The sequence below is a fragment of the Erpetoichthys calabaricus genome, chromosome 2, assembly GCF_900747795.2.
Source record: "Erpetoichthys calabaricus chromosome 2, fErpCal1.3, whole genome shotgun sequence".
In the NCBI taxonomy this organism is placed as follows: domain Eukaryota; kingdom Metazoa; phylum Chordata; class Cladistia; order Polypteriformes; family Polypteridae; genus Erpetoichthys; species Erpetoichthys calabaricus.
In genome coordinates, this window is record NC_041395.2 from 182574359 (window position 1) to 182601858 (window position 27500).

Below are 27500 nucleotides of genomic sequence, written 5' to 3' on the forward strand. Positions count from 1 at the left end.
AATTTAAGTTTTTGTTCTGTCTTTTTTTTATGGTTTCTTGTAAGCTTGATCTTATAATGAAAGGCAAGTAAATACACCTTCTGCCTTTTTGGGATCAATTGATTGAAGAAGACTATCACTTATGGCCCTCTCATACTACCCCTAGAAAACTCAATCAAATTTAATTATTATGGACAATTATGTGAATACTATTATTAACAACTGGGCCTGACTAGGATTAATCCTAAGCAATCTATAACTAGCTTTGTAACCTATCATATTTGTGAGATTGTCCAAACTTTCTATTGATATATATTAACTAATTAAAAGTAAATTATTGAAATAAAATATATCTGGAGCTGTTTTCAAGGCATTAAATAACCACAAGCTTAAATATATTTTAGAACATGATATAATAATAAATCCAGTACAAACCAGTATAAGGTGTGTTGTACAATATATCAATATGTGAAATAAATGCTTTCTGTAAATTTATTTTTGTACTTTTTTTTATTTGCTCCAAACTAAGTTTTAAATTAACCTTTGCTTACTAGGAGCCAGAAAAAGGTGTTACTGGTACCTATTGCTATTCCTGTATTCATTCGTGCTATTTTACTTTTTTCCATCAAACTGTCAAAGCAAAATGACAGCGGGCTAAGGTCTAAAATTTGTCAGAAAAATAAAGCATACATTAAATTGTTGACTGCACTGTAGTAATGAATATTTTTCCTGATGACCAGAAAGACCTTAAATGAATATCGATAACATTAAATGTTAGACAGATGGAGGAAACCTGTGATATTAACAGTCCTTTTCTGGTGCTCTTCTACAGTTTCATTAATTTTAGATTATTTTTCCAGAATTATTTCTACATTGTACAGGATTATTGTTACTTTGATATTTACATTATGGGTCTAAATCACAAGTGTTTCCATCTCATCTTCAATCCTACATATGTTACTCTATTTGGCGTAAAAGGTAATTAATTAAAAAGTACCCTTAACACATAAAATGCTAAGTCTACAGAACTGGCATATGTATAACAAAAAAGGTTGAAAATAATCACTGATCAATAATATCAGCATAGATTTTACATACTGAGAAAGAACCACGCATGGCCCAATTTTATGTCTAGTTCTAAAAAACATAGAAAAATGGAATTGGATTCTGTTAGAAAATTCACTATAAGAAACATTTACATTTATATTTATTTGGTTAGCAGATGCTTTTGTCCAAAGCAGCTTACAAAAAAGTTTAACATAACAGAGTAACATTTGTTTGGGGACTGTTGGGGAACAAGTGTTACAGGACAAGGATATAAAAGTGATTTCCAGAAATGAATAACTCAAAACAAAATCCAGTCAGGTCCATAAGTATTTCGACAGTGACACAATTTTAGTAATTGTGGCAATGTACACCACCACAATTTATCTCAAACAAAGCAATCAAGATTAAAGTATAGACTTTAGGCTTTAATTCAAGGAGTTTAACAAAATGAATTGTTTGAAATGTTTAGAAAAGACAGGCATTTTATACATAGACCCCTTATTTTCACAGGATCAAAAGTATTTGGAGAAACATAATCATAAATATAATGATCATTTTCAATCTTCTTCTTTCGGCTGCTCCCGTTAGGGGTTGCCACAGCGGATCATCTTCCATATCTTTCTGTCCTCTGCATCTTGTTCTGTTACACCCATCACCTGCATGTCCTCTCTCACCACATCCATAAACCTTCTCTTAGGCCTTCCTCTTTTTCTCTTCCTTGACAGCTCTATCCTTAGCATCCTTCTCCCAATATACTCAGCATCTCTCCTCTGCACATGTCCAAACCAATGCAATCTCGCTTCTCTGACTTTGTCTCTCAACCATCCAACTTGAGCAGACCTTCTAATGTACTCATTTCCAATCCTATCCATCCTTGTCACACCCAATGCAAATCTTAGCATCTTTAACTCTGCTACCTCAATATTTGGTTGAAAATCCTTTATAGTCAATGATTGCCTGAAGTATGGGACCCATGGCCATTTCCAAGTGCTGGGTTTCCATTTTAGTGATGCATTGCCAGTCCTTTACAGCAGCTGTCTTCAATTACTGTTTGTTCTTTGGGACTTTCTGCCATCAGTTTTGCCTTCAGCAAGTGAAATGCATGTCCAATTGGGTTGAGGTCAGTTGATTGATTTGGCCATTGAAGAATATTCTACTTTTTTGCTTTGGGTTTGCTTTTACATTATTGTTTGGCTCATTGTCCATCTGTAATTTCAAGTGTTGTTGTATCACTTTTGCATTATTTAGCTATAGTATACCTCTATATACTTCAGAATTCATCCTGCTATTTATCCTTATACTTATTTATCCTGCTACTTACTTACTTGCCAGCAGTCATATCACCAAATAACACTAGTGACTAACTTCCTTTGGCAGCCATGCAAGATCATGCCATAAAACTGCCTCAGATGATGTGTCTGGTATATATTAATCTTAGTTTCCTTTGTCCAAAGAAAACTGTTCCAGAGCTTGACAGACTTTTAAAATATATTTTCTGGCAAAGTTTAATTTGTTCTTCCTATGCTTGAGGTTTACCAGTGGTTTGTGACTTGTGGTAAACCCTCTGTCTTCACTTTCATGAAGTCTTCTTGATTGTAGACTTCGGCAGTGATAGGTCTGCCTCCTGGAGAGTGTTCCTCGTTTGGCTAAATGTTGTGAAGGGGTTTATCTTCACCATGTACAGAATTCCTCAATCATCCAGCACAGTTGTGCCTTCTGTGGTTTTCCAGACCTTCTGGAGCTGTTGAATTCACCAGTATATTCCTTCTTTTTAAGTAAATATCAAATGGTTGATTTGACCATTCCTTGTGTTTCTGCTGTCCATATAAGGGGTTTTTGTTTTGTTTTCTCAGCTTAAGATGAACTGTTCTTATTAGCATGGATAGCTCTTTGGACCTCATACTAAGAGTTCACAGTGACCACTTCCAAATGCAAATTCCACATTGGAATCAATTCCAGACCTTTTACCTGGGGTCGGGGGTGTTAATGTGGGGGGTTTTTGTTAAGTGAGGTTTTCAGAAAAATGGTTGCAAAGTCTATTTTGGTTTCAAATCATTTTGTGCAATACAGAGCCAGAGTTATGAAAATTGTGTCACTATCCAAATACTTAAGGACCTGACAGTATAAACGAGTTACAATTCCCAAATTTAAAAAACCTTATAGCTATTACTTATGCAGAGATTCACTAAACAAGACAGACCTCAAATCTTTTTTGAAGCAGCTCATTTCAATGGCATCACCTGAGGCTATTCATCAGCAGATCTGAAGGAACATTCGACCTCACAAGTGTCTCTCTCTCCCTCTATTTAAAGCTAAAGAAATGGTACAGAAATGAACCACCCCCTTCGAAATACTCCCATTTTTTTTAGCTTTACAGCCTTAAATGAAAACACACACAAAAAATATTTCTTCCCAGTTTTACTTACTCAGTCCAACCTATAACATCCAAGTGAAAGATATCACAGCTACAGTTCAGGAAAATTATAAAAAATCAAAAAAACATTATATATTATATATATATATATATATAAATATATATTTATATTATTATATTAATATATATATATATATATATATATATATATTTATTATATTATATAATATATATATATATATATATATATATATATATTATATTATATTATATTAATATATATATATATATTATATTATTATATTATATATATATATATATATTATATTATATTTATTTATATATATATATATATATATATATATATATATATTATTTTATTATATTATATATATATATATATATATATATATATATATATATATATATATTATATATATATATTATATATATTATATTATATATATATATATATATATATATATATAAAAAATTTTACACACACACACTATCACTGATTCATACTCCCCATAATCTCCTTCTTTCAATTCATGCATCCAAGCACTAAATGCAGGGGAAGCAGATTAAGATGTTTGGCTAACGTAGCATGCAAATATCTAGTATGGATATGCCGCAGTTAAAATATGGATTAATGCCAGCTCTCAAGTTAGAAGCACTTAGAAGGTCGATTGCCCAAAACAAACGAGTAGGGTTTCGGCTCACCAGTCCTTTGAGAGAGAAGGCAGTCAGCAGAAAGTAGGAAATGTTAGAAGCACAAATATAAAAACTAAAACGGTTATTTTCACTGAATAGCAGGCACTCTACTTTTGCTATTAGAAGATTAAAAATGAGATTTGGCGCCTGACAACTAAGCACAGATTTGCTTCTCTTAAGATTCCGAAATTAACATGTTGCAACATGTATATCAAATGCATGTAAAATTTTAAAACTATTTTCGTAGCACAGGCTTTACTATACCCTGTGGTTGACCTGCAAACCCATTCACCACTTGCTTCTGCTTTAAAGGAAAACACCTTGCAGCCCCGTAAAGTATTTGGTTTAAGAAGGTTAAGAAGATGGTTTAATTTAATTTTTAACCTCTATTACAGAGTACTGTTAACCCATCTTAAAGCATACTAACTTTTAAACTCACTCATATCAAGCTTACAAGTACATCTTTTTTTTACCTAATTTAAAAGCAAAGTTGCTCCTTCTTACCATATAGACACATTATGTAAGGCACTTACCCATACCTGGTGGTGAAACCAAACTGGTTTTATATATGTTGCTTTGATTTTTTTTATTCAAAACTTAAATTTTCAAAGTGATGTAAAACATGCAAAAATCCATATGATTTTAAAAGACAGAGCATAAGCAGAGTGCTAAAGTACAACGTTGTATGATTCTGACAGGCATTTCAGCTCACTATAGCCATTAAGTATCATGCCTATTCTGACAGTGGACACAACCTTAGACCACAGTACAGGCTTTTTCTTTAAGTTTGTCCATTTGCTCAAATCGATTAAGACATTTCTTGTGTAGGGATACATTCTGTGCATTGATATGTTTAAACATGCATTTGCAATCTGCAAACCGTTATCAAGGTTTTGCAGGCAAATAAGAATTCCTTCTTGACAACAGACACAATTTACCCTTCAATATAGACAGATAGACAATATTTTAAAATAATTTAAAATAGTGAATTTACTGAAGAAAACAAAAGGTTTTTGGACATGTTGCCCTATTGTGGACAAAATTCCTTTAAACCCCGAGGACATTTTTCAGCAATCTCCACCTGAGGGAAGAGGCTCCCCAAAATAAAGCCTTATTATTAATAATTTTTTCACTAAAACCTGACAGATAACTTCTAGAATCTGTTTTTGCATCAGATTTAAACATTCCTTTACTTAGAAGGTGCAGTTAAAATTGGGGAAAAAAATAGGAACTCAAAGTAATTTTTTTTCATATTTTTGTTTTCTGAGACAATATGCCTCATGTACAAGTAATGCCAGGGTGGTTTTTTCAGAATATCTGAGGTGTTCTCAGAGGTGTCAACTGTACCTGTCTAAAGTTTCACGTTGATAACACAAAGAAATAAATAGTTATAGCATTTGGTACTATCGTACAATAATGTGCTTGGATTTTTTTTGGATCAGAAGAATCTGCAGTAAATACTGATGTGTCAATTGTAGATATTTGCTGTTTTTTGTAAAGTAATATTCAAATCAGAAGAGCAGCGTTTCCCGGTTTTCAGCCTATAGCTTGTGTTTGCTGAGTCAGTGGGAAGGTTCATTATATTACTAAAATATGAAAAAGTTTCTGTTTTAACATTGTGTTTACACAGATTACTGTAGAAATGGAACACACATGAAATGCGTGTGTTCCAAATAACAATCTATTATTACTCTAAAACTCCATTTCACTCCCAGATAATCAATCAAGGCCTGAGCTGGGAGAAGTTCATGCACGTTCTAAGTCGGTGGGGGGATGGAATAGCTGGCTGCTGGCAGCTTGTCTTTATCAGCACATTTAGAGGACAAAAGACGCTGGCTGAGAGGTGTGAACAGATTTAAGAAGCGATTTAAGGTGGGACGGATCTACAAGTTTTTTCGTAGGCTCTGGTAATTCTAGTGTTAAGGCATATTGATTCATCTGATAGAAAGATTCTTTAAAAGTAATTGAATCACTGTTCACTTCAAAGCTTGTAATTGTCATTGTGCCTTGCCAAACACAGCATGTATCAGAAAAATTAGATGTTGATCTTTTATAGTCTTTTAACAAAATGTCTCTCCATCTCTTGGTCAAGTTTTCTGTGCCAAGTTAATACTAGAATCCCTGAAGCCTACGAAAAAACTAATAATCCTAGGCCACCTTAAATTCCTCTGTACCTCCTTATCAGCGTCTTTTGTTTTGCAAATGTGTCAAACAGCACAAGCAGTAAACAGCACTAACCCTAATTTGTTATTAAAGACTGCAAAATGGCAAATATTATCCCATTATATAAAAAGGGTGACTAGGCATATCCAAACAACTACAGGCCAGTAAACTTAACGTGCATCACAGGAAAATTAGTGGAAGGAATTATTAAGGACAAAATTGAGCATCGTCTTTTTCTGAACAGTTAGCATGAGTTCAGAATTATGCTGGAATTCTATGAGAAAGCAACAAAAGGGTATGATCAAAGTGGAGTGTATATTATTTATCTGGACTTTCAGGAAGCATCTGATAAGGTGTCACATGACAGGTTAGACATCAAACTAAAAGAAGTGGGAGTTCAGGATGATGTTTTTAGATGGGTGCAGAATTGGCTCTGCCACAGGTAGCAGAGGGTGTTGGTGCAAGGAACCTTATCGTAATTGTCTGATGTTAATAGTGGTGTTCCACAGGGGTCAGTGCTAGGGCCACTACTATTTTTAATACACATAAACAATATGGATAGAATATAAGTAACAAGCTGGTTAAAATTGTAGGTGATACCAAGACAGATGGATTGGCAGATATTCTGGAATCCTTTAAAATATTACAGAAGGACTTGAATAGCATAAAGGTTTGGGCAGATTTGTGGCAGATGAAGTTTAATGCTGGTAAATGTAAAGTTTTACACAGAGGAAGCAAAAATGTTAGGTTTGAATACACAATGGGAGGCCTGAAAAGCAAAAGTACACCTTATCAGAAGGATTTAGGAGTTGTAGTGGACTCTATGCTATCAACTTCCAGACGGTGTCCAGAAGCCATTATAAAGGATAATGGAATGTTAGGTTATATAGCACAATGTGTAGAGAACAAGTCCAAGGATGTTATGCTCAAGCTTTATGATGCACTGGTGAGGCCTCATCTAGAGTACTGTGTGCAGTTTTGGTCTCCAGGCTACAAAAAGAACATAGCAGTGCTAAAAAAAATCCACAGGGCTACAGGGGATAAATTATGTAGAAAGATTAAATGAGCTAAGCCTTTTCAGTTTAAGCAAAAGAAGATTAAGAGATGACATGACTGAAGTGTTTAAAATTATTAAGGGAATTAGTACAGAGGATGGAGACTGTTATTTTAAAAAGAGTTCATCAAGAACAAGGGGACACAGTTGGAAACATGTTAAGGGTAAATTTAGCACAAACATTAGGAAGTTTTTCTTTATACAGAGAACCATAGACACTTGGAATAAACAACCAAGTAGCATGATAGACAGTAAAACTTTAGGGAATTTCAAGTAAGAATAAAGTGGATAGGACTGGCGAGCTTTGTTTGGCTGAATGGCCCGTTCTGTTCTAGAGTGTTCTAATTTAAATCCTGTGAAATAGCCTGTGTCGTGTTGTTTTCAAAGTATCTTATATGATTGATAAGACTTTGTTAGTACTTAGCCTGTGTACAAATCCACAATTAGAATATTAATGGGGCGGGACCTTCAGTGTATTTGGCAGGCTGCATTACACTCACTAACATATTAAATATATGACTTTGGCTTTTACTACAATTATCACATTTTTGGGGTTATACTCAGTAACATTAGTTTGGCTTCAAAAATAAAACAACTGACACAACCTTCATTTTTACATATTCATAAATAGCAATGAAATATACAGTTTTTGCAGTGCCTTGTGCTTCAGAACACTAAATAAATTTTATTTGGGTATTAACTAATTGAGACGCCTATTTCATCACAAGTACAGGGATGCTAAATATCCTCTTTGTCGGACAAGTAAAACAGACACTTTGTCTGAAACCTGCCTCAATTTTTAATTGCTATACAGTATAGCTATTCTTAACACTGCCAGCATGCACAGTCCATAGTAACCATGAACTGTATAAACAGGTTAGAAAATTAATGGTTCCTTTAACAGATATCTGTAAATGAGCTTGATGCAATCAGAGAATGAATATAAAGACTCTGTTCATTTTTTAGGTGCATTCACATATAATGCGCAAAGCACTTCTTATAAAAAGCCTGCGTGTGTCATTCTGTCTATTTGTCTACCTGCATGCAGCAACTCGCCCATCATGGACTAATTTTGTTGAAATGTAGCACACTTTTACTTTAAAGAAATTTGTTGAGACAGTTAAACTTTTGTTGTGATATCTCAAATACATTGTGCTGTACAAAAAAACGTCACTTCTCAGGAAATAAATGGAAGCAGAAACCAAATATACAAGCATATACAAGACTGAACTGATTGAATAATAACATCTGAAGATTTGTAAAGAACCAACATTATCAACCTGCAGCTAAATGGTATTTGAACTAATTATTAACATGGGAAAGGCAAAACTGCCCTAAGTAATGTAAAAATAGACAATGGTATCAGGAGGTGGGAGGTTGCGGTGGCTTAATCCGCCTGATCTCTGGTGCCCAGTTCCTGATATTTTAGTTTCAGATATACATGAACATTCACATAAACCTATTGTGTACAATTCGTATTACCATTATACAATAAATCAGTTCACTTTACAAGTTCTTACTTATTTATATAATTTAAACAAATTACTGTGTTTTAACTAATATTAATGGCTAGAAAGGGAACTTATCCAAATTCCTTTTCTCCTTTCATAGTGTAATATTGATATTATACTAGTATTGGTAGAATTTGTATTAATAGATATTTTTCAATTGCTAATTATTGGATACTATTCTATTGGATATAATTTTAAAAATGTTATGTTTAAAAAAATTGAATGACAGTTAGTCACTGACCCTCCACCAATAACACACATCAATCAATGCCATTTTTCACATCACTTGAATTGGAATCTGCTGTGTGTGGAATCTATTGAGCCACAAGAAGCCTATTTATGCTCTATTTTTAACTCCACTGAAAGTGTTTTTAAAAAGCACATATTTAATGTAGTCTACTAACACATTTCTATTCAGTTATCGCTATTACTTTTGAGTATAACTCATTGTTACAAAACTATTTAATAAAGAAAAATCTAATGACATTTTTGGATCATTGGTATCGACTTACAAGAATAACTCACAAGAATAATGACAGCATTGCCAAACAGAGACAAAGTACATTGTGAATAGAAAAACTGTACTTTATAAGTTGAAGATTACGGGCAACAACAAATAGACATTTTATAGGATAGTTGCTAAAATTCAGAAATGTGCCGTCTCAAAAATTAGTATAGATTAAAATAGACTGAATTCAACAAAAACTACCTTCTGAGCTTTATGCCAATGCACAGATTCAAAACCTGGAACCTTGAGAAATGGAAAAAAATGTAATGTGGTGTGAAGATTCACCTTTGACTGTATTTATAACAATCCAAGCAAATCTACATATGGAAAAAAGCAAAGAATGCCTTTAATCCACAATATCTATTGCCATCTGTTAAATATGATGAGAGATTTGATGAGATACCGTCTGGTATGGGAGCTGCTCTGCCAGCAGACGGAAATCACTACAGAGAGTGGTGAAGGCAGCAGACCACATCACGGGCAAGAGTCTCCCTGCCATTGAAGACATTTACCCTCCATCGGTGCTTGCGTAAGACAAGCAGCATCATAAAGGACCACAGCTATCCATCACACCTGCTGTTCTCCTTGTCACCGTCTGGCAGATGATACAGGAGTCTGGCTTGCTCGGACTACAAGACTTAAAAACAGTTTTTACCACCAGGCCATTCAACTCCTCAACAGCAACACCTGAACACTTACCGGTACATTATACCTACATTGCATTACATCTACATTGCACTACTCACGCACAAAACTGTACCTGCACACACTCTGAATACTGACTGGAACATGCATCTGCACTTTATGGAATATGCATCTGTACTTATAAAACATTATCTGTGCAATAACTGTCATTTGTACTTGCTGCTCATTCAACTCATATTGCTCAATAACTTCTTCAAAACATACACATTTTATTTTGTATGGCTAGTCTATTTTTAACTTGTAATTTTTCAAAATTATTTTTTAACTTTATTGGATCTAGGCTGAGTGACTTGTTTTTCTCGTCATACACATTGCATTGTATGTTGACCCTGTGTTAACCTATATATAACAAATAAACCTAAACCTAAACCTAGATTTATAACGGCTTGAAGCGGGAGTTGTCTGATGAGTGCTCTAAATTTTTGTATAATCGAGAATGGATCTGAAACAATTTTATAGAATGAGGTGCACCTTACAGTACAGTGTTTTCACACGATGTCTTTTTCAGGATGATAATGCCCCCATACACATTATAAAACCCACTACATCCAATCTTATAGCTTTAATACCACTTTTTTCAATTTCATAATTTTTGGGGCATCACCACAAACTAGTTGAAACATATATTACAATGAACGTAATGATCAGTCAATTTCAAGACTTGTCGTAATTACCAGTACTATAATTTTGATCCTAATTATTTATTACAATATGGCAAGACACTGAAGAGGTTGTAGAGAAGGCAGCAGCCAAACTACTCATTGGAAAACTGCAGACAAAAAATCCATTGGATACATTTCCTGATTGTCAATGTGAAGCCTAGAGAAAAAAAAAAACCCAAGAGAAAAAAAAAAACCCAAAAACCTTTGGTTTTCAAAACTCTTCTGATATATATCATCCGGTAATCTTTCTTTGCAAAGAGAATAAGGATTGTGTTTATAAATATTTAGATAACCCGGATCCTTGTTTAACCCAGACACCCCTCCCATTTACTGCAAAAAAAAAAAAAAAAAAGGTATAATGTCAGTTAAATTCGGGAAAAGAAAGTACCGGTAAATCTGGATACCACCACAAAATAATCAATAACAATAAGAAGATTGGGGAGATTCAGTTACAAAACTCACCTAATGAAACCCCTTCGTGAGATTATCTCAGCATGGCAGTCATTTACTGTGTCACCCTTAAGGCTGAGCTCTTCCCCTTTAACACAACGGTTTCCTAATAAATTAAAGAAATTAAAATATTTATTATACCGTTTAATTTATGTAGAATTTTTGTAAGCTATATATAAGATAATCAACAAAAAAATCCTTTTGAGGTATGTTTACTGGTATTAGTCTTTTGTGTGGGTACATACCAGTCCCAATGCTAACAACAGAACCCAGGGTCTCTACTCCCTTCTTCATCACAATAGCTGCCAGAATCTTTCTGCCCAGCAAGCTATGCTGGATACGTGCTGTAAGAGAATTAAAACGCTGATGGCTGAGCATGGCAATTTGGTCATGTAATGTGCTGCCACTGACAGGAAGCTGTAACAAAAAAAGACAAAAATATTCAGTTATTGAAATATAAATTCAGTCATTTAAAAACTGGGTATCACAAAAGAAAATAAAGACCGGTTTGGGCCAAAGCTTGTATTTTTTGATCTATATATTGATTTACCTTCTGATACAACATGCTTAAAGATTTAAGAATTACCAATAAAAGGAAAATAAGTCCCATTTCTAAAATGCTTTCTAAGAAAAAATTAGGAGAGACAAAAAATGTTTTATTAATACATTATTTATGTTAATACATAATTTTCTCACTATATCAATAATTAAACATGTCTTTCAGGTCCTTTTAAACAGGTTATGGTGAGGAACAATGACACGGTCGAGATTTACAAATAATTTTCATCTTGAAGGTGATTTTTTTATGATTTAAAAATAAATATACTAACAGGTATGTAAGAGCTAAATGATATAGACAAAAATTCATACTTGGATTATGCTGCTACATATAAACTGCAACTGGATAAAATAAATCTCACAGGTAACCATTTAACATTTCCATAATATATGGTTTAAAACAAACTCATCTCAAAGAATGACTGGTGCTAACAGTTTAAGTACCTACCATGAGATATACATAAACTGAACCATACAAATACATCATTTTTTAACTGTTTAAAAAACTTCATTTTCACTTTATGCTGCGAGTATAGGCTGCAGGTCTTAGGACATTCTGTTAAAATAAATGTGTTCAGAATGAATAACTGAATGCTAAATAATTTTACAAAATAACTGAACCACATTATATTTATTAAAGATGTCTTAATAATTTACATGGATGTAGCAGGGTTCATCAATAATTTATTAATAATTTAGTTTAACAGTTTTCAAACTATTAGATTAATTTTCAGGGATCGCGAACAGTAAAGCAATACCTGAATCTTAACTACGGGAACATTTTTTAAAACTATTTCTTGTTCTTGTTGACAATTTAATTGTCAACACATACTGCAGAAAAAAAAACCTACATGGCAAATCCATATGTGTACACAAAACTTTTACTGGATGCGTAGGTATATATGTTTGGTCCCTCAATATCTCAATATCAATCGGTTAGGGGATTTTATTGTATATGTAAATAAGTATACAGTATATGTCCCGTATATCTGTATCCATCAGATACTACATACAGTCTATGTGATAGCTTGCTACTCCTTGGTGTACATAATTTACACTGTATCCTACATCATCCCTCAACATAAACTGCCCCTCATAATGTTTGGGACAAAATACACATTTTTCCTGATTTATCCCTCTGTTCTACAGTTTAAATAAATCAGACAACTCAGACGTGATTAAAGTGCACATTGCAGACTTTAATTTAAGGATACTTGCATTTTTGTAAGTCAGAGCATGTAGAAATAACACTTTTTGTATATGGTCCCTCCATTTCAGAGCACCATAATATTTGGGACAATTGGCGTCTGATTACTCAGGTGTGTTTCACTGCTTCATTAGTAAAGACATAAGATACATAGGCTTGCTTCTACCTAGAGACTATCTTTGAAGTCTGTAGTTGCAACTGTTCAATATAAGGACAACAGTTGTATCAATGAAAGTCAAACAAGCCATCATGAGGCTGAAAAAATGAGAATAAGACAATTAAAGACATCAGTAAAACTTTAGGATTACCTAAATCAACTGTCTGGAATATCATCAGAAGAAAATGCACTAGTGAGCTCAATAATCACAAAGGGACTGGTAGGCTAAGGAAGACTCCTTATGACAGCTGAGGAACAGTCTTCAGGAGACGGAGTTGGATGTGTCAGAGACTATGTTCTGCAGAAGACGTCATGTACAAAAATACAGAGGCCACATTGCAAGATGCACACCATTTCTATATGCTGAAAAGAAAACTTAAGGACACAGGCCCCAAAAACAAGCAGGAGCTGAAAATGGCTACATTGGTGGATTGTCAAAGCATCACCAGAGAAGACACTCAGCACCCGGTGATGTCTATGAATCAGAGACTTGAAGTGCCTAGTGCTTTTTATCTTTCTTAATTTCGGTAAAGTGTGCCAATTTATCTTTTTCCTCCATTCTTCAAACTTTAAATTATGCGATTCAATTGCAACAAGCAAAACCTGTTAATTTTCACCCAGTTTTACCGATCAGTGTTCAGGTATGCAGCTCAAGTTGCTATCCTTCCATCATGAACTTGAATCTCACTTTCAAGACATTACGGAACTGAAACACAGGCTTTACAGTTTTCTTTTGCCTTGTGCTGTTGATGTGGATAATGTTGCAGATGTCTTGCAAAGTAAATTCACCAAAGTTTCTTTGTTATATTTCTACTGACTGTAAAGGATTTGTTCCCAAGGCTTAGGAAATATGTTGTGCACATTGTACCATTTTCTGGTAGCACACAATTGTAAGCAATTCTTTTCACAAATAGAAATATAGAAGCTTCTTGTATTAAAAGACAAAACTTTTTGCAACAAATGAATGGTTGCGATGATTAGCATCTCAGTTGATATTAACAGTTTCTCCAGAAATAAGTAGTTCAATGTTCATGACTAGAACAATGTCACAGGGAAATCACTTTACAACATTACTTTTAATAAACGGTTTTATAATTACCGTATTTTTCGGACCATAAGACGCACTTGACCATAAGACGCACCCAGTTTTTAGAGCAGGAAAACAAGAAAAAAATATTCTGAACCAAATAGTACCGATATACTAAAATATTTATTAGAATATAGCAAAATATGGTAATATTTAACAGCGTAAACTCAACAGTGGTGTTAACCCCTTAACCGCCCTCTGCCGGATATATCTGGCATCGTTGCGTTATTGCTAACGCCTTACTGCCGGAAGTATCCGGCACATTTGCCTGTGGTTATATGAATGCCTGGCACGTAGTATAACTGACAGTTTGGCGTGGGTATTATTACTACGTTGTATTTCGACAACTCTGCTGTTGTATTGGCCGCTCACGTGACGTGATTCGAAAGTGAAAGCTGTGAATATGGCAAAACGTAAACTGACTTCAAGTGAGGTTTTGCAGGCGATTTTGGACAATAATTCTGATCATGATTGTAGCAGTTCTGAAGAAGATTTTAGCGACAATGATGATCAGCAACATGCGCTGCATGATACTGTGAATGACGACGCATCGGATGAAGGCGATGAGTGGGTGTATCCCCAGCATCTCAACAGGACTGCTGCCCGTTATCTGAGCCAGATAAGAAAGATCCAAACCGTGACTGCTTGTTCAAGCTACGTCCTTTGATTGACCATTTATTTGAAACATTTCAGCACGTATTTCAGCAGGTAAATACTGCTTGAATAAATGTAAAGTAAAAAAACGAAATTTGTTCAGATTTCTCCTGGCATGGGGAATATTTAGGGAGTTGGCGGTTAAAGGGTTAAGAACCATCATCACTTCCATTAACAAATGAGGAAAGACTTAAGAGGCTCAAGCACTTGTCTAGTTTTCTGGAAACCCCAAAAACTCATCATCGCTAGTGTCAGAATTTATAAAGCTCAGTTGCTCACAATCACTTATATCACTTTCTTCATATATGATATTATCTACAGTTCCATCTAAGACATTGCTAATGCCACATTTTTTGAATGATCGTGCAACGATATCCTCCTTCACTGACTGCCATGATGTTTTAACCCATTCACAAACTTGAGTGATAGTGGGCCTCTTCATTCATCCAGTAGGAGTCAGATCATGATTCCCAGCAGCCATCCATTTGTTCCACTGTTCTCTCATAAAGACTTTAAATGGTTTGTTGATTGAAACGTCGAGAGGTTGCAACTGGCTGGTAAGACCCCCAGGAATTACAGCTAGATGAGTCTTCACCTCTTTAAATCTGTTTTTTGTTGTTTCGCTAATATGTGCTCTGAACTGGTCAAGCACTAATAAAGCAGATTTTTTCAGAAGCCCTCCAGGACGTTTGGACCACACTTTTTCAATCCATACTTTCATTCCATTTTCATCCATCCATCCTTTTTCATGAACATGCACAACAACTCCTCGTGGAATAACATCTTTTGGAAAGGTTTTCCTTTTGAAAATGAGCATCGGTGGCAATTTGGTGCCGTCAGCACAGCAGGACAACACAGCAGTGTAATGTGTTTTCTCATGTCCTGAGGTTTTCACAGTTATTGTTTTGGCACCTTTGAGATCAACCATCTTATTAAATGGCACATCAAAGGTTAGCGGGACTTCATCCATATTCCCAATCTGGTCAATTGGAAAATCATTTTTTTTCCTAGCATTAATTACAAATTTATGAAAAGACAGAATCAATTCATATTCTTGTGGCATTTTTTGTGCAATTCTTGTTTTGGTGCGCATAGCAAGGCCGCTTCTCTTCATAAATCTGTAGCACCATGATGGTGAGCCAGTAAAATCCTTAATGCCTTTCTCTACAGCAATGCGTTTGGCTTCATAGATGATCTTTTTTGTAGAAACTGAGAAGCCCATATTCTGGTGACGTGTGATTCATTCTTTCATGTCCATTTCTAACTGTGGCCATTTTGAAACATGCCCACGAAAAGTGTGTTTACCGGTAGTTTTGTCAAATTTTTGCAGCTGATCCTCCTGTTTCCTCCACTCTCTTTATTTTTTCAGTTGGAGGTGGCCCAAAATGTCTCTCCGCTGCTCTGTTTCCATGTTCTTTTGCATATTTTACTGCCTCCAATTTAAACGGAATTTTATATGCTAATCTTCTCGTCTCCTGCTGTCTCCTGCCATGATGGGCTCCTTGCCTGCCTGTCAGGGGGTTCTATTCAATAAGGGCATGCACAAAAAGGCGAGCTTCAAAAGGGCGACCTCAATTGGGCGCAGCGAATAAAGACAAACGCAACAAAATTATTACAGAAAATTTATTAGATAAAGGCAATGATTGAACGTATAAAAAGGCGAAAGCAAGAATATTAAAATGCCGCGCTCAATCGAGGTCGCCCTTTTGAAGCTCGCCTTTATTTACTATTTATTAGATAAAGGCAATGATTGAACGTATAAAAAGGCGAAAGCAAGAATATTAAAATGCCGCGCTCAATCGAGGTCGCCCTTTTGAAGCTCGCCTTTATTTACGCGCGCCTTTATTCGCCGCACCCAATTGAGGTTGCCCTTTTGAAGCTCGCCTTTTTGTGCGCGCCCTTATTGAAGGATACCGTCTGTCAGGGCACTGTGCGGCATCATATAGTCCCGGCTGGCCAATCAAGAGGCCGACTGAACGAACCCGTGCTCCGCCGAATGGAGCAGGTGACAAGGCGGACAGCGGCTCCACAGATGGGTGAGTAGCGTGAGCAGTAACTATGCAGTGCATAGATGCTGATCATGCCTTTATTTTGTTTTGTAAGTGCTGCTGGTTAGTGCCCTTTAAAAAAGCACCTAGGCAGGGCTTTTTTTTATTTTTATTTTTTTTAAGATACCACTGTACATTTGTTTTTTGTTTAAACACATTTTGTTGTATTATTACGGTACCTAGAACACTTCTGGTGATGGAATTGAATCCTCCTGTCTGGACCTGTCTTTGATGATCTGATCCTGTCAGTCAGTCAATCAGTGTCTCTCACACACACACACACACACACACACACACACACACACACACACACACACATACACACACACACACACACACAGGGGAGGCGTGAGCTGTGCTGATCATTTGACCTGAATGAATGACTGACTGACCATTGAGACTCCAGGAGGCGGGAAATGCAGTGCTCTCACGAACACAGCTGCAACAAGCTGGACATGGAGCAGCACATTAGTACCAGCACAGTAAGAAGCGGGCGGAGGGAGAAAGGGAGACGACTGTCACAGGCTGTCATGGTTTTAATAATCTTTTATTTTCCCAGGTACCGGTACATTAAGTCCTTCCCCCTCCCCGCCGTCATCGCCATCGAGGTCATCCGACTCCTACTGTTGGCGGACGCTATCCTTTCACGTTATTTGATGCAGGGGGTGTGGCGTGTCTGAGAGTGGTGGGCAGGCATTGCCTCGGCGCCTGTCCGTACGCCATCGCTGATTGAGCAACTCTGGCTACGAGGGGCGGGGAGGTCTGACATCACCTCCAGCACCTGATTGGTTTGGTGTGTCCAAGAGTGGTGGATGGGCATTCCCTCGGCGCCCGTCCGTATGGCGTTGCTGATTGAGCGGCTGTGGCTATGAGGGGCGGGAAGGGCTGACATCACCTCCAGCACCTGAACTGTAAATTGTAAGTACCGTAAGCGATAGTAAGCAAACGCAGCAGCGGGCGACAGCGCATGGGACACCACGGGCAAACAAATACAGTCGACCCTTGATATACGACTGGCCTGACATGCAAACAACTTGATTTATGACCAAAATTTTTGTTTCATGACCAACATCTTGCGTTACGACCCGAATGTGGTCACGTGTATCCGCTTGTGAGATTGTAAACAAATAGCCGAGAGTGTTCATAAGCGTCAGTCATAATTTCGGTCAGTGCAGTGATTTATATCATTTATTTCGATATTTGATAAGGAAGGAAGAGAAGCTAACGAAGGTAAAGAAAGCGATCACAATCGAAACGAAGGACATTGTGCGGAAATATGAGAGTGGTGTTTGTGTGACCGATCTTGCTAATATGTACAGCATGTCGAAATCCACCATCTCGACAATTTTACAAAGAAAAGATTTGTATAAGGAGGCTACTTCCAAACAATAACCACCTTCCATTTCATTCTCCTCCTCCTCCCTTCCTGCAGCCCAAAGATGTCAAATTAAATGGTGAGTACAGTATGGAATTGTTGTTTCTGGTACGCTAGGCACTTTTTATAACTTTTTGGTTAGTACGTTAGAAAAATTATTGGTGTTTTGGTAAATTATGCACATTATACAACCCTTTTTTATTATGAAAAGGTTAAGTAAGTGTTGCTGTGGGAGGTTCGGAATGCATTATGGGTATTTCCATTATTTCTTAAGGGAAAAATAGTCTTGACTTACAACCAACTTGAGTTACAACCAGCCCTCGTGAACGAATTGAGTTCCTAAGTCAAGGGTCCACTGTATCCTTTTACAACAGCCTTGCTGGACAGCATTCGGACTATTAGACGCACCCTCATTTTCCCCCCACTTTTGAGGAAAAAAAAGTGCGTCTTATGGTACGGAAAATACAGTAAACATTTTTCTTTGAAGAACTATTTTTAAAATTAATGCTAGTCAATAACACATGTGGTAGATTACCTGGATTCAAAGTCAACACCTAGATTTTATATATTGCCACATGTAAGTTCTAATTGACAATTCAGCCTACCACAAAAAATGCACAGCGGGCACTGTATGAACAAATGCATTGTGTATGCGCAAGAATATTGAAGTGAAAATGAACACTGAAAATTTCATTTGATTTAAGTTAACTTTGCTGTTTTCAGAAATGAGCACACCTGACATGCTATTCAGTGGTAATCACACTACAACAAAATTCATGAAGGAGCAACAATTTTTCCAAAATAAAACCTCCTATGTTTCTCATCTAGAAATAAGCATTTTATTGTGAATGACTGAATAATTTTTTGCAGTTCCATTTCATTTTTTACTTTAATGGACTGAATGTGATGCATTTGGTATGGTGAATTCAAATGCTTTATTATTTCAATTTGATTTTGTTTGCTGTAGGTAGGCAGTAATACATTGTATGATTGTTTTTGTTGTTGATTTTCATAAAAGGCAATGTCATTTTCATTCATTCAGCCACTGCTGCAAGGGGAATCAGCAGAAAAGTCAGACAAAGTTTTTACTCAGAACATAGTTTATTGGACAGTATTTAGTTAATCCATCCATCCATCCTCTTCTGTTTATTCGAGGTCAGGTCGCAGGGGCAGCAGCTTGAGCAGAGATGCCCAGACTTCCCTCTCCCTGGCCACTTCTTCTAGCACTTCCGGGAGAATCCTGAGGCATTCCTAGGCCAGCCGGGAGACATAGTCCCTCCAGCGTGTCCTAGGTCTTCCCCGGGGCCTCCTCCCGGTTGGAAGTGCCCAGAACACCTCACCAGGGAGGCGTCCAGGAGGCATCCTGATCAGATGCCCAAGCCACCTCATCTGACTCCTCTCGATGCGGAGGAGCAGTGGCTCTACTCTGAGCTGAGTATTTAGTTAATCCCAAAACTAAAATCCAACATTTGCTTACATAAAGATACTGCTAGTCAATACTTTCAAAACTGGAGGCCTATAGGGAAGAATGGAGTGGGAATTCCTCGCAATTAGCTGACACCTCTGCAATACATGATTTTAGAATCAGTACACATTATGATGTGTGAGGGCTTAACTATTTCTATGGACTGAAATCAAATTTTTTACTACTTAATAATTTACTTTCTTGTGTCTACTACAGCTTTTCTCAAATAGCTTTAGACTAGGACATTTATAGAATATATATATATATATATATAAAAAGTAACAATGTTGTATCTCTTCTTTGCCTGCTACAGTTTTTCAGTGTTACAAATAATTTTCAGAATGCTCTAATTTTAATCTACAATGTCTTTCTCAAGTACACAACAATCTAATGTCTAAAATAAGAACAAAGAAAAGACATACAACATTGTTATTTTCTCAAGAAAGCATTTTAAAACTGGTTTCATTGTTTTTGATGTTACTGAAACCAAAGTGTGCTACTTAAATTACACACACACTCTCACCTCAGGTATAAATTCTCCTGTGCGAGCTGCCTTTTCTGCTTCCCCAATGAGTACTCTTAGTGCTGCATCTGCTGCTTCCTGTTTCCCTTGCTTCTTGTTGTTTGCACTGACTGGGGGAAACCAACGGCCTCCTACTTTTGCCTGATATGTGAATCTACAAAAAAAAAAAAAAAATTAACTGAAAGGTGTGAAAGTAATGCATAATGACAGTAGAAAAGATACACCATTAGAAGAATTTAATTTACAATATGTGAAATTTCAAAAGATTACTCTTTAGAAACTGGACTATAGAATATTCCACTATGAAATACTCCATAATCCAGTCAATGGCGGTGAATTATCATATTTAAAATTTTTGCCAAAGAAATGTTTTTGAAAATAAATTTCATCATGGCAGTCCTTGAACACAGAACTAAAAACATTCTGGATCAATATCAGTCATTGGTTATATAACAAAAAGTACTACTAATAGTAGTGCTGGGCGGTATGCCAGTTCATACCGAAAACCATTTTCTATTTTTGTTATGATATGGATTTTTCTAATAACACAACATCGGTTTAAATTGGCTAAACAACGTTCTGAACGTGGCGCAGCAGGAAACTGTTTAAGGGGGGACCTTTTTCACTGCTACACCGCTAAACAGATACAACGGAGTACATGCGTTAGTGGAAGTGTTGCACTGGGGCTCTTTTTCATTGCTACACCGCTAAATAGGCATGCAACAATGGACAGAAAATGGGCAGAGAACATTCTGAAACTGAAGCTGTAGCAGACGTAAAGTTGAATATGATGACATAGAAGAACTTTTGCCGAAAAAAAGGAGTCACGTCCGTTGCCTGGAGATACTTTGATTTTAAAAGGTCGGACATGGATCATTATGTTCAAATCTGTGAATACTGTTTCTATACTACTGAATAATACTGCAAGCCAAGTTGTACTTGTTTTATTTTTTTTCAATACAGTGTAATGTACCTGGGTACTGCGTAATAGTGTGACGACATGTTGACTTTATTCTCGACATTTCTACTTGATTCTCGCTGTTTATGTCAAGATTAAAGTAGACATGTTGAATTTGTTCTCGTAATTTGTCATTAAAGTAGAACATCGTAAACTAAACTTCACGTAAAATGATTATGTAATTTACTAGATTTTCTCAAACCCCGTAATAAGTTATGTAGCACTCTAAATGCTTTGTGCTAAGTGTTCCCCGAGCCATGTTAAATTGGTACGTGCTTCTTAAACTGACTTTCTCTTGTACTGAGGAGGTGCCGGCAGCAATCGCCGCACAGAATACATTCACGTCATGATATTCCTGCTCCCTGAACATTTAGAATGCTAAGATAAATACTTGATATCATTTTCATGATGAAATGCATTAAAGCATGTATTAATCATTTGGGGCACAATGGCGTGGAGGATGCACTGCTGCCTCGCAGCAAGGGGGTCCCGGGTGTTCCTGCCTTGAATTTGCATGTTTTTCTGGTGGGTTTACTCGGCGTGCTTCAGTTTCCTTTCAAAGTCATGTAGGATGTGGGGTTTTGTTATGCTACAGTGCATCCAGAAAATATTCACATACCGCATCACTTTTTCCACCTTTGGTTATGTTACAGCCTTATTCCAAGAATTCATTTTTTTTCCTCAGAATTTTGCACACAACACCCCATAATGACAACGTGAAAAAAGTTTACTTGAGGTTTTTGCAAATTTATTAAAAATAAAAAAACTGAGAAATCACATGTACATAAGTATTCACAGCCTTTGCTCAATACTTTGTCAATGCAGCTTTGGCAGCAATTATAGCCTCAAGTCTTTTTGAATATTATGCCACAAGCTTGGCACACCTATGCTTGACCAGTTTCGCCCATTCCTCTTTGCAGCACCTCTCAAGCTCCATCAGGTTGGATGGGAAGTGTCGGTGCACAGCCATTTTAAGATCTCTCCAGAGATGTTCAATCGGATTCAAGTCTGGGCTCTGGCTGGGCCACTCAAGGACAATCACGGAGTTGTCCTGAAGCCACTCCTTTGATATCTTGGCTGTGTGCTTGGGGTCGTTGTCCTGCTGAAAGATGAACTGTCGCCCCAGTCTGAGGTCAAGAGCGCTCTGGAGCAGGTTTTCATCCAGGATGTCTCTGTACATTGCTGCAGTCATCTTTCCCTTTATCCTGACTAGTCTCCCAGTTCCTGCCGCTGAAAAACATCCCCACATCATGATGCTGCCACCACCATGCTTCACTGTAGGGATGGTGCCAGGTTTCCTCCAAATGTGATGCCTGGCATTCACACCAAAGAGTTCAATCTTTGTCTCATCAGACCAGAGAATTTTCTTTCTCATGGTCTGAGTGTCCTTCAGGTGCCTTTTGGCAAACTCCAGGCGGGCTGCCATGTGCCTTTTGCTAAGGAGTGGCTTCCGTCTGGCCACTCTACCATACAGGCCTGATTGGTGGATTACTGCAGAAATGGTTGTCCTTCTGGAAGGTTCTCCTCTCTCCACAGAGGACCTCTGGAGCTCTGACAGAGTGACAATCGGGTTCTCGGACACCTCCCTGACTAAGGTCCTTCTCCCCCGATCACTCAGTTTAGATGGCCAGCCAGCTCTAGGAAGAGTCCTGGTGGTTTCGAACTTCTTCCACTTACGGATGATGGAGGCCATTGTGCTCATTGGGACCTTCAAAGCAGCAGAAATTTTTCTGTAACCTTCCCAGATTTGTGCCTCGAGACAATCCTGTCTCGCAGGTCTACAGACAATTCCTTTGACTTCATGCTTGGTTTGTGCTCTGACATGAACTGTCAACTGTGGGACCTTATATAGACAGGTGTGTGCCTTTCTAAATCATGTCCAGTCAACTGAATTTACCACAGGTGGACTCCAATTAAGCTGCAGAAACATCTCAAGGATGATCAGGGGAAACAGGATGCACCTGAGCTCAATTTTGAGCTTCACGGCAAAGGCTGTGAATACTTATGTACATGTGCTTTCTCAATTTTTTTATTTTTAATAAATTTGCAAAAACCTCAAGTAAACTTTTTTCATGTTGTCATTATGGGGTGCTGTGTGTAGAATTCTGAGGAAAAAAATGAATTTAATCCATTTTGGAATAAGGCTGTAACATAACAAAATGTGGAAAAAGTGATGCGCTGTGAATACTTTCCGGATGCACTGTATATTGACCCTGCTAGTGTATGTTTTGCTCGTATTCACCCTGCGATGTGTTGGCTCTCAGGATTTGCTCCTGCCTCACATACAATGCTTGCTGGGATGAGAGCAACCCTGAATGGATGGCATAATTAAACATGTATAATGAAGATTTTTTTTTAAAGTTCTGAACACTCTGTTGTCTAAGTTTATAACTCGTTTTAATTTCACAAAGACGTTTATCGTGTGGTGATTGGTTAGGTGGAGAAAGAAAAAGGAAGGGTAGGAGCTGAGGGTTTGGTACGTCAGACGGACAGCACGCATGCAATAAAGAAAGCCCACTCAGAAGAACATCCATTGAATTCTGTGTTTGTGTTTCTGATCTCCAGATCACAAACCCAACATTTAAACAATATTTAAGTTAAACCTGTGCGATACCCATTCATACATCCAGTTTTTTGGAGCTTCATCACACGTGCTATAAAGTTCTCTACACTGAACGTACACCTGGGGACCCATTACTGCAAGGGAGCAGCACTACCGCGACACTACCGTGCATGTTTAATACCTGCTTTAATGCATTTTATCCTGAAAATGATATCAAGTATTTATCTTAGCATTCTAAATTTTCAGAGAGCAGGAATATCATGAAGTGAATGTATTCGGTGTGCACATAAATGAGGGACTTATGTGGACACATAACACCTCATCACTAATCAAGAAAGCACAGCAGAGACTACACTTCCTGAGGCGGCTGAAGCGAGCAAGTCTTCCCCCTTCCATCCTCACCATGTTCTACAGAGGCACCATTGAGACTGTTCTGACCAGCTGCATCACTGTCTGGTATGGCAGCTGCAACATATCTGACCGCAAGTGCCTGCAAAGGATAGTGAAGACAGCACAGAACATTATTGGGGTGCCTCTCCCTTCACTACAGGACATATTTTACAAATGCAGTGTCCGCAAGGCCTGCAGCATTGTGCAGGACCCCTTACACCCCTCACATGGATTTTTCACACTTCTGCCATCCAAGAGAAGATACTACAGCATCAAAGCCAGATCTGCCAGGCTGCAGGAGAGTTTTTACCCCCAAGCTGTTAGACTCCTTAACACCAGGCTGCCCCGTTACATCATCCACACTGCCTCAACCACCTCTAAAAACAGAACTTTCATACACACGAGCCACTGTCCTGCAAAGACGAGTGTGCAGGTAGAGAAAATCTCATACTGACCTTTAAGTATTTTGACACTCTTGTTATCCTTCTGCTGTGAAACATTCTGACCTGTCATTGTTTACACATGTCTTAAACAACTATTATCATACACTGCTAATTTCTGTATTATCTAAATCTATTATTTATTATATTACATATCTTACACATCAGTATTGCTGCTACTTCTTTGTCTTGTCTTTGCACAATGTCTTGTCTTGTTTGTGTTTTAATTTTAAATTTAAATTTTAATTCTATTTTTAATTTATTATTTGCACGTCATGTTGTTACACTGTGGACCCTGAGCTTTGCAATTTTCTCTATCTGTATACTTGTATATGGTTGAGATGACAATAAAGTTCACTTTGACTATTCTGTGCGGCGATCGCTGCCAGCGCCTCCTCTTAGTGCGGAGGAAGTCAGTTTAATGCACAGTGATTAACAACTGGGTTGGGGAACACAACACAAAGCATTTAATGTGCTACATTAAATTATGACGGGGTTTGAGAAAATCTAGCAAATTAAACATTGATTTTAGGATGAAATTTAGTTTACGACATTCTACTTTAATTATAAAATAAACCATGAGAATAAAGTGGAAATGTCGACTTTAATCTCGACATAAGCGTCAAGATTAAAGTGGAAATGTCGAGAATAAAGTCAACATGCCGACTTTATTCTCGACATATAGTTTCTTTTTCTCTTCCCTGTGTCCATATTTTTTTTCTTCACTGTGGCCCTAATACGATTCCGTAGGGCTATACCACAAATAGCATTATAAATGCAAGTTTCAGTTTTATTATTTATGTATATAGCCTTGCTTGAAGCAAGGTCCATATTAATGCAATTTGCCTAAATGATGGTTCAGTTGGTAAAGATGTCATCACCAAGTTGCACTTGTTTTATTTTATTTTTATTTGGTGAATACTGTGTAATGCACCTGGGCTTGAAGTCTTGAAGTAATAGTATTATTACTGGAAGCTGCACTATTATTTATTTTATTGTTATTATTTATTAGTTTAAATGTTATGCAGTTTAATGATGGTAAAGTTGTTTAAAAATTCACTTTAACGTGTCGGTGGACAGAGATGGTTACCATTAACAGAAAGTGTAGTTGGTTTACAAAAAATATTTACTATTTATTCCTTTTCTAAGACATGGTCAGTGTAATACAACTTTTGTCAAGCACCTCTGGATATTTTACTAAGTCTAAATGCCTCTTTGGATGGTTGAAAATATGTTGTCAAAATTATAGCTTAAGTTGTTTGCAAAATTTGTTCAATAAAAAGGTTCTATATTTTGACTGCAACTGTCATGCAATGTGATTCCTTCTCTTCATTAGTGCCACCTCCTTGAAAACTATCACTTTATGGGCCATGCAAACCTGTATTAATACTTGTGTGCACATTAAAATGTTTTTTTTTTGTACAATTTACAATTCTCATGACAGTGGAATAGGTTATTCTTTGCCAGTAATTGCAGTGGAAAATGTGGTTAACATCCACTGATGTATGGGAAAAAAATACAGTTGAATACCATGAAACCGGTATAATTTTGAAAAATACTGTGATATAGAATTTTGGTCATACCGCCCAGCACTACTTGATAGCTCTGAGTAAGACCAAAAATCACAACTAAAGAGACGATTCCAAAATGCCAGTAATGTTCAAGATCCTAGTTATGATTAAGTGGACAATTTTTATTGGGTTGTAATATTAATTACTTGTCTCAAAAAGCCTACAGTGCTGATCAGCAGTGTACTGATATATATATATATATATATATATATATATATATATATATATATATATATATATATATATATATATATATATATATATAATCTTCATTTGGATCTTGATCTTTGTTTGTCTGCAAATGAATTAGAAGAAGAAGCACTAGATGGCAGTAGAGAGACAGCTAAAACATAGGCATTGCATTAAGAATCTCCTCCAGGCTTATACTACTGAAGACTGTAGTACTCCAGTCACACCTCAAAACACAGACATTCAAACTAAACAAATTGTTGTGCTTTAAATTAACTAATCTTTATATATAATCTTCATTTGGATCTTCATCTTTGTTTGTCCGCGAATTCCACGCATGTGTAGACCACCTTCCAGTTTAGTACGTTGTTGTTACTCACAGATGTCAACAATGTGCCGGAATAACGAAAGGGGTGGTGGACAGTGTTATGCTGGTTAGCTCCTGAGGCCTGGTTAGAGAATGAGATTGCCGAAGATAAAAGGTACGTGCCTACGTAACATATGAATGAAAGAAAGACAGTGGCTAAAATGAATGACAATGTAACAGCACGTTCCGGAAATTATTATTGTTACGTTGTAGCCGGCAAGTGCTGCGCGTCTCACAATTGTACCGTGGCTTGCTCACATGTCAGTGAAGTGATCCCTATTTATGCTTTAAAGAGCCTGGATACCTATGTGTCCCCCTTTTATAACCATTGCTCCGTGTATATTGCCTTACTCTTTGGATTGCCACAAAGCAACCTGCGAGACTGGAGAAAGGTTGAGAAGAGATCGTGAGAGGAAACAACAGCGTCGTGAAAACGAGACAGACTGTGAACGGAGAGAAGCAGAAATGCTCCTACACCACCACATAATTACTATTCGGACAGTGATTCCGAGTAGGTCGTTCCTATCGAATCAATGTCCAAGGGTTTTCTTTTGTAATTTTGTTTCCCTTATAAAAAATCATAATGCTGTGCGACGAAGGGCCCATTTCACGACTGGCAGCCGTGTTTAAACAGGGAGCCCTTCACAGACAACTTTAACACGCGCAACGTAGTTGGGCGCACATGGCTAGTATATTATATATATATATACACATATACATATATATATATATATACATATATATATATATATATATACATATACATATATATATACATATA

General features: G+C 36.9%; 1 protein-coding gene across 7 annotated transcripts in view; it reads right to left on the reverse strand.

Annotated features, from left to right (window-relative positions):
- adar (adenosine deaminase RNA specific) overlaps positions 1–27500 on the reverse strand; it is a 166390-nt gene that overhangs the window by 55728 nt on the left and 83162 nt on the right. For 3 of the 7 annotated variants that reach the window (XM_028794868.2, XM_051923246.1, XM_028794869.2), the window contains exons 7-9: positions 20242–20395; positions 11413–11584; positions 11180–11273 (exon numbers count right to left, since the gene is read on the reverse strand). The exons of 1 other annotated variant lie outside the window; for it this stretch is intronic. In XM_028794868.2, coding sequence (XP_028650701.1) covers positions 11180–11273; positions 11413–11584; positions 20242–20395 — 420 coding nt within the window. Of the gene's footprint in view, positions 1–7975; positions 7996–11179; positions 11274–11412; positions 11585–20241; positions 20396–27500 lie in introns of all 7 variants that reach the window. 3 more of the 7 variants (XM_051923247.1, XM_051923244.1, XM_051923242.1) reach the window with 3 other exon arrangements.